We start from the raw sequence: 8,792 nt of genomic DNA, 5'->3' as shown, positions 1-8,792 counted from the left end.
TCAAAGCACAAAATATGTTCCCCTTAATTCTCCTCGTTTTCATATAGTGTAGACACTCATATGCAGTGATAAAGTTGTCGGTAATGAGCCATCCTGGAACGAAAGCCGACTGCTCCTCAAAGATGACCTCGGGAAGAATTAGTTTCAACCTTTTTGCTAAGACCTTTGAAGCAATTTTGAAAATCACATTACAAAGACTTATCGGCCGGAACTGTCCTAAAAGTTTTGGACTTGTTATCTTGGGAATCATCACAATGAACGTACTATTGATATCTTCGGGTGAGCCCTCTCCATTTAGCACTCGGATAATCATACTAGTTACCTCATCACCACATAGCTCCCAATGACGCTGAAAAAAATGTGCTGGGAAACCGTCAGGCCCCGGGGCTTTTGTGGGAAACATTTGAAATAAAGCCTCCTTTACCTCCTCATTGCTATAAGCTTTGTTCCAAGCCGCATTCATAGCTCCATCAACCCTTGTAGGTATGTGAGAAAGGGCCTCTTCCATCCCAATAGTACCCTCAGATGCATAGAGGTTCGAAAAAAAACTACTAGCCATCTGCGCCATCTCTTCCGGATCATTAGTCATCGAGCCATCCTCCTTCTAGAGCTGTGTGATTTTATTCTTTGCCCTCCTCGCACTTGCTTTTTTCTGAAAAAAATGTGTGTTGCTATCTCCCTCTGTCAGCCATTGAATCCGGAATCGTTGGCGCATCATGATCTCCTCCCTATATGACAACTCAATCATTCTATCCTGCACTTCTTTCTCCTCTTGTCCTGGACTGAGCCGAGCTGGATCAGCCCGGAGAGCTACAAGTCGCAGCCGCAGTACCCTTAGCTCTTGTCTTATCGAGCCAAAGGTGTTCCTGCCCCATCTCCGTAGTGCACTGACCATCACCGTCAATTTATCCGCCATAGCTGAGACCGACCCTGCCGGCCCTTCTGACCTCCACATGTCCTCAAGCGCTCCACCAAAACTTCTGTCAGTTTCCCAAACAACTTCGTATCTGAACGGCTTCTTCATTTTATGTCGAACCGTACTTTGCTCAAGATCATTTGATAATAAGATAGGGCTGTGATCTGATTTCGCAGCCGTCAAGTGTTCCAAAGAGGCAAAGGGGAACATAGCTGACCACGACGGTGACGCAAGGGCACGATCCAGCCGCACCCTGCAAAAGTCACCGCCCGCGACTCTCCTTTCAAAGGTCCAATCGAGGCCTTTGTATCCCAGATCATCTAAACCACAGAGATCAACCGCTTCTCGGAATCCTACAATCTGAGAGCTATCACGTTCGTTAGGCCCCCATTGCTCTTTCGGTCATAATATTTCATTGAAGTCGCCCATGCAAATCCACGGGAGAGTGCTCTCACCCCTTAGCCTGACCATTGTCTCCCAGGTCTTGTATCGAAGGCTCCTGTTTGCCTCCCCATAGAAACACGAGAGGCGCCATTGCTGCGCATCTGCCCCCGTGATAACTGAATCAATGTGATATTGTGAAAAATTCTTTATTTCCAGATTTACATCATTCTTCCAAAACAAACCTAATCCTCCACTACGCCCCCTACTAGCTACTGCAAACCTGTTAGAGAAACCTAAAGTACCCGCCAAACCTTCCACTCGATCTTTTGCAAGTTGAGTTTCAACGATACAAAGAATCGCCGGCGCACTAGCCTCCACGAGGTCGCGGAGCTCTCGAACCGTCGTGGGATCGCCAATCCCACGGCAGTTCCAACACAAGGTCCGCATCACTGCCCGCGGCCCCCCTCATCGGAGGCCGCGACATTTGTGTAATCCATCTCTACTCCTTCATCCCCCTGTCTCCTCCTCTTCACAACTTGCACCTTACCCGGTGTACTTGGGACTCCACCGCTGCTGGATGCTCCTCCTTCAATCCTCAAAATTGTCCCCGCAACTCTCCTAGCTAGATTTGGCATTGGTTGCCCCATGATGTTGAGGGAACCATCCTGGGATACTAGACGCTTCCGAACCATCCTCCCTCCTCCTTCCTCCATTAAAGGAGGCATTACATCCATATCAGTGGGTGCTTCTGTTCTACCATATCCTCCGTTCCACTCCCCTCCTCCTCTACCTTCTGTAGTCCCACGACCATTCCTTCCACCACGATTTCTTCTTCCTCCTCCACCTCATCGACCTCCCTCCCTACCACCCCTCACTCCTATGGGTTGATCAGCTGGTGGATCAGGAACCCACAAAAGCCATTCGTCCCATTCAAATTCTCTTGGATCATGAACACCATCACGACACTCCTCAGCAGTATGACCCATCAATCCACAAACAAAGCAAAAGTCCGGAAGCTTCTCATAGTAGACACTATATCTCCTGCTTTCCTTCAACGTGATTGGTACAAACCTCACCAAGGGTTTGGTCACATCCAGAAACACCCGAGCCCGAAGTGTACTCGCTAGATTGATTCGACCTTCATTGACAATAACTGTGTAAGGTGGCTCTCCAACCTTGGCTGCTACTCTTTCCGCCAACTCTTTCTTCCTTGTCAGTCCGTCCGGTAGCCCTTTGATTCTTGCCCAAACTGGTTTCTTGTTTAGCCTGTACTCGTTGACATCCGAAAAACCATCGTATTCCTGTATCACCACTGGCGCTCTACGAAAGAGCCACGGCCCTCCGTCCATGATCTTCCTCCAGTCCCCCAAACAATGACATTGAACCAGAAAGAGGTTTGGTCCCTTTATGTTGAAAGTAACGCCTTGCGCTGCCGCCCACGCGTTCCTCATCTGTTTGAGCAAAGCGGCATGGCTGAACGGGCGGGTCATGTGAACCCTAAACAAAGCCAACCAACGCACATCGCTAATCAACTCGTCAACCTCTTCGGAGAAATCAAGATCCTCCTCCTCCTCCCCATGAAGTGTCAGCCCTGCAAACTTGTCATCTAATTCCGCCTTCGGCCCGAACAGATCGTACTCTTCTTCCTCTGCTGCATATCGGAGATCTTCTTCTCCCAACCCATCAGCCGCCACATCATCATCCTCCCATTCCTCCGGATCTTCCGCCCCCTTCGTCTCCCCTCCATGGCCCAAACTCCTCCATGGTTGATCCCTAGCCTGCGTCTGACTCGGCGCCGCCGCCCTCTCTACTTCCTTCTCTACTTCCTCCCTCTCTTCCATACTCCCATCTACGCCCTGACTCATTGGTGTTTCCGCCATGCAGGCAAACCCGCGTGGTGGAGATAGTTGGTACTCCCCGTCGCCGGCCGGAGAGCCGGTCGCCGACGGTGTTTTACGTGGACTCCGCCAAAAAATCGCCGGAGGAAAGTTGGAACCCTAGAAAACCCTAGGGAAAAAAACTTTGCGTTACTTAAAGTCATTCCTAAACAAGGATCGTTGACGGGGCAGCTCAAATCCGGGACTCTAGGCTGTGTATCCGGATGCTACTGGGCTGGCCCACTAAGCATCACGCATGTTTTTTTCGTAACGCGCCATTTAAAAATCCCAAAAAAGGGGAGACCGCTAGGAATAGAGCTTGCGACCTGGCGTGCCTTAAGCTTGTCCAGCTAGCCGCTCTGCCGCTCTAACAGATAACTGTTGATGATAAAAATGAAGCGCCACAGTATTTAACCACATGACGCAACGTCCACAGTTGATTTTTTTCTACAACTTTTCGAAACATTTTCTTGAATATTATCAACAATTATGGAATTCAAACATTTTATGTTTTTTTTGGAATTATGAACCTTTTTGAAAACATGAACCTTTTTTAAATCCTAAAAGATTTGTTTAAGTGCGAACACTTTTTGGAATTTTTTTTAAAACGTTAACAAAATTATGAAATGCCGAGTAATTTTGAAAATTTATTTTTTTTAAAGATAGGATATTTTCGCACTTTTAAAAATTGTTAGAGCTTTAAAATTTTGTTTCTATTCTTCAAAAAGTTGTCGCCCTTTAAAATTGTTTGGGAATTTTCAAAATGGTTCATATTTTAATTTTTTCTTTGTTTTTTCCAAAAAACAATCGTAATTACAAAAAAAAAATCACTTTTTTGCAAAAAAAAATGCAATTGAAAATTTGTTTTATTATTTTAGAAATATTTGGACTTCAAAATTGTTGATAATTTTTAAGAAAATGTTTGGAAATTTGTAAGAAATATTTTCTAATCTTAACGTTGCGGTCTGTTGTTAAGTACTCCTTCCGTCCCAAAATAGTTGTCTCAAATTTAGTACAAGTGACACTTATTTTGGGACGGAGGAAATAATTTTGTGCTTAAATTTAAACAATAGTTGTCAGTAGTTAGAGTGGATGGCGCCACAAGCACATATGCATCAGGTCATAAGTTCAATTCCCAGTTGGCCTAATGTTTTCAGTATTTTTAATTTGGGTATTAGGTATTTCTAATTCGCACATTCTAATAAAGAGAAACACTGCTTCGTGCCTCATGGGCCGGCCCAGTCTTGTCTGGCCGCAGCCTTACTTGCCATGTCGCCAATTCCAATGAGAAGACGCTTAAGGTTCAAAATAGACGGGGATTCAATGTGCTGATTTCAGGAATTATGAGTTCAAGGGTTTGGTTTAGCTTTCGTCTACAAGTTCAAGATTTATTTTGAACTTTTCCCCTTTCTAAAAAGTAAAAATGTTCAGTACTCCCAACTCCCAGAGCACAGCACGACTCGAGCTCCACCTCAGTTCCCGATTCCCCTGTTCGGTCTCTGGATCGATCTGCAAGTCAACACCTCAGTCTTCTGGTCAAGGTATGGCAACACCGCAGGCAGCAGACCGCCGCTTCTGTTCGTCGCTCCGACCTCTGCATGGGCGCCGCGGCAGTGAAGGCCGTCGAAGACCTGGCATCTGCTGCTGATGGGAGAACAACGCGAGCGGAGGACCGGCTCTGAGCGCGTCATCCTCGAGTTCGAGCGCCGCCGCTCATCCTGCGACGGCTCCGACGTCTGCATATGGGACGCGCAGGCGACCTGCATCAACTCATGGCCCGCCCAGTCCATAGCTCATACCATTTGCACCGTCCGCCCGGCAGGCCGCCGTCGATCTGGTTGTCGCTGTTGCCAATGCGAGGCAGGACAATCGATCTTGACGTGCGGGTTAAGACTCAAGATGAGACGAGACACCATCCACCTGCTGTCACCGGAACGATCCCTCCCTTCTCCTTGTAGTCCTTCTAAGTAAACTTCTGAATCACCGCATGAAAAACATGCCACTTCACATAGGCCTTGCAGATTATAAGTCGGCATTGCTATTGCGGTTATCGAAAATCTTCGTGTATAGCTTTTGGATCAAAGTCAAGTATTTCATATCGCCTTCGCGTATATACCAGTAAAAAATACAACTAAATTATGGGATTCATGCATAGTCAACGAAACTACAAAAGGAAGTCCGAAACTGTCAGAAAAGTTCAGAGTTTAATGGTCAACAAGTACAGAGTTTGCACTAAAAAGACAACTACTACAATCTGTAATTCGTTATCATTTGTACTGTAAAAAAGGTTAGAGAGAAAAGTTAATGACGATGAGTCACATAAACCGATTCACATCACTCCCTCCCCAACATTGGCAATGCTCACTAGATTTTTATAAATCTGGGTACCTGTTTGAGATAAAATAACAAAAGGGAATTCAGAAAGGAGATCAAATTAAACATATAACATTGGAGGGTTAGATTCAGTTTAACCTCTTGTACCTCCTGTACATGTGTGAATTAAGGAGTAGCAAGCACAGGAACAGCAAAATTCAGAGATGACAGAAAATCAAGGCACAAATTACACAGAACTATGGAGCTAAAATACAACTATTTAGATCAAGGCACTGTTAAAAAAGACAACATAGTTCAGTAAGTCATGAACATAAATACTGCAGAATTCAGAGACCACTTATATACTGTAAATTCAGTTAGCAACAAGACAGACAGATTGCACTTAGATTTCAAGGAAAAATACGACTGCTCCACACTGTAAATCATGAACATGGACACTTTAACAAGTGTTTACACAGAAGAGTAAATGCTAAGAAGTGTTGATCCACAGTTTTGTCTTGCATGAACAAGTGGTACAGGGTACCATCAATATGCAACATTCAAATAACAAGATGCATGCTAGAGATAATTCCAATAGTCGAACTAGAACCACCAAGCCGAAACCAAACCGAACTGAACAACAGCCACAACTGACCACAATCGAACTGATCACACACGAGATGGTCTAAACTTGTAGCAATTATGTGCGCTTACCTGACCTGAATTCTGCATTTGAGGAGTCTAAATAAGCTAATGGGCCTAGAGCCCTAGACTAATGGGACAGAGGGCTTAAAGTCAAACTCCATTCACTGCAGCGTTCCTGAAAGCAGTCACGGTTCAGATATGTTTCAACTGGCAAGTTACAAAATAATGATTGTTTGACCCCAAACATTTCGATGATTCATTGAACTTTGTAAATACTTGGGCATCTCCCAGAAGGATCAGGCTTTAGTTGATGATAAAAGACATGAATTCAGCGATGCAAAATAGACAGAACAGTTTTTGCCACAACTTGAATTTGCTCTGCAACTTGTGAGCTTGAAGGTTGTTCTGCAGATTATCACGAGGAGTGAAATAATTTTGATTTACAAATATAGTTACTCCTACTACTTATCTGTGGTTGCCCAGATCATAACCGCATCATGCTTGCCTATCTGAGCCTAATACAAAAAGATAAGAGCAGTTTTAACATGGTTCGTCACAGGAAACAGAGCAGAAGAAGTACTAGTGCAGGAGCATATGCAAGGTTCAGAAAATCCATCACAGGAGCAAGAAGAACAACAACAATTTCAGTAGCTTGCATGAACAAGTGGAGCAAATTGCTCAGAGGTACATCGGTGGCGATCGTACATGGACGAACTAATACATCAGCCAGTGAGTATCCTCGTATACACTTTGAAAAGAACTTCAACATCGGATTTAATAGACACTTGCAGGCGAGAAGAAGTTGCTGTGTCCTCCAAGCGGTTGAGCGTGAAGATTGACCGCGGCATTGTACCTCCTCTCGTTCTCGAGCACCTCTTCGGCCTTCCACGCTGCCTCAAATGGATCGAAGGAGCACGGCCGCGGTCTGAACAAGTGGTCCTGCCCCTGAAGCGATGGAGCGTCAAGATCCGGCTCGGCATTGTACCTCTTCTCCTTCTCCAGCCCCTCGTCATCCCGCCACTCTGCTTTAGATGGACCATGGAAGATGATCGGCGGCGGCTCGTCTTGGACAATGGATGACTTGTCGTTCGTCGACTCTTCTGCTGCTTCATCGAGTATAGCCCTAAGGAACTCCAGCTCGTCAGCTTCGAGCGGGACGATTTCTTCTGCAGCATCAGCGAAAAGCTTTTGCGGCCCCTCTGGTTCCAAGTAGAAGTTCTGTTGGATGCTGTTAGTAGCTCCGACCGGGAGATTTTCCTCCACTTGTGACCCGAGAAGCTCATCGATTGTGCAACAGAACCGGACCATGTCGTCGTCAGCTTCAGGTACGGACTCATCCGGCAAGAAAACCGGTGCTGCAGCGGTGAACGACGATGTGGCAGGTGCCGGGACCCGGACGGCAACGCACATCCTCTTCTTGGGGTGCGCCGGATGAGGATCGGCGGCGGCAGCGGTCGCTGGCCTCTTCTGCGCGTGCGCGCTCGGGGTCACGGCCTCTGGTTGCTGTTGCTGAAGCTTGTACGCTTCCGATTCCTGGCGGGCCGCGTCAGGAGCATGCTGAGCCAAGTGCATCTTGCAGAACACCTTCACCCCGTCGGAGACGGTGGCCTCCGGCAGCAGGCATCGGTATTCCTCCATGACCCAGCCTGTGGACTTGCCTTTCTTCTTGAAGGACAGGTTCTTGACCTCGCCGACCTTGACTCCCGCGTGGCTAATCTCCGTGGTCTTCTGGATGCTCCAGGTGCCGCCGCCGGCGACGCGCACGCTCTGGACCTTGCTCCCGTTCTTGCTCTTGCAGGTGGTGAAGAAGAACCGGTCGCCGCTGCTCACGGCCTGCGGCACGGGCGCGTATCGGGCGGCGAGATCCTTGGGCTCGCAGCCGGAGATTTCGACGCTGTGGATGAGCTTGTCGGCGCCGTGCAGCGTCTCGCCGGAGAGGAGGCGTGGCAGGTAGTAGGTGACGGCCTCCACTTCCGTAGGGCTCAGCCGGTAGTGGTGGAAGACGTCGTCGACGTCGAGCCCCTCCATCCCGGCCGGCGGCAGCCCGATCTGCTGCTAGGGTTCTACTGCAGCTAGGAAAGGGCGGGCGACTGGGATTTGGGCGAGGTATGTCTGCGGGATCGGAAGGTGTTGTGGGACGCGAAGGAGTTCTGTGCTGATATTTAAAGACGCTGTACTGCGCGATGGAGGACGCGTCAGATTTCCTTTTTCTGAATCCGAATATGTCCCCAGTTCAGTTTTGCCGTCACTTTTCTGAAACTTGCCGCTCCCGTTTGCTTTTAATTTTCTGAAAATTTCCGTCAATCCGATCATGTTGCGTGATAATAGCCGATAACGGCCACACGTATGACATCTAGTGAAGTTGTGCCGCACGTGCTATGTGGCACGGAGACAACCCCGCCTGCACGATGGCGTCCGGACGCACGCAGTCACAACCCGCACGTCCGGTGTGTCGCACAATCACCCACACGTCCGGGCGACCGACCACGCTGCCCGCACGACCTAACGCGCCCGTCATCCCGGCCTGCCTTCGAACCCCAGTGCGACCTACCGCTGTCGTCTCCTACCTCTCGATCCCCTACCTCCATCGTCTTCCTTCTCTAGTTGTCATGGCAACCAGACCAGATCTCTAGCACTTCCCCACCCCCATCGCCTCC

The 8,792-nt window shown here is 48.0% G+C and overlaps 1 protein-coding gene across 1 annotated transcript; it reads right to left on the bottom strand.

Annotated features, from left to right (window-relative positions):
- Positions 1 to 6,753: 6,753 nt before the first annotated feature.
- Positions 6,754 to 8,262, bottom strand: LOC123161866 (uncharacterized). The gene has a single exon (XM_044579685.1). The coding sequence runs from the start codon at positions 8,161 to 8,163 to the stop codon at positions 6,910 to 6,912; it is 1,254 nt and encodes a 417-aa protein (XP_044435620.1). The 5' UTR covers positions 8,164 to 8,262; the 3' UTR covers positions 6,754 to 6,909.
- Between the last annotated feature and the right edge of the window lie 530 nt (positions 8,263 to 8,792).

This window comes from Triticum aestivum, chromosome 7B, assembly GCF_018294505.1.
Source record: "Triticum aestivum cultivar Chinese Spring chromosome 7B, IWGSC CS RefSeq v2.1, whole genome shotgun sequence".
Taxonomy (NCBI): Eukaryota; Viridiplantae; Streptophyta; class Magnoliopsida; order Poales; family Poaceae; genus Triticum; species Triticum aestivum.
This window is presented reverse-complemented; position numbering and strand designations above follow the sequence as displayed.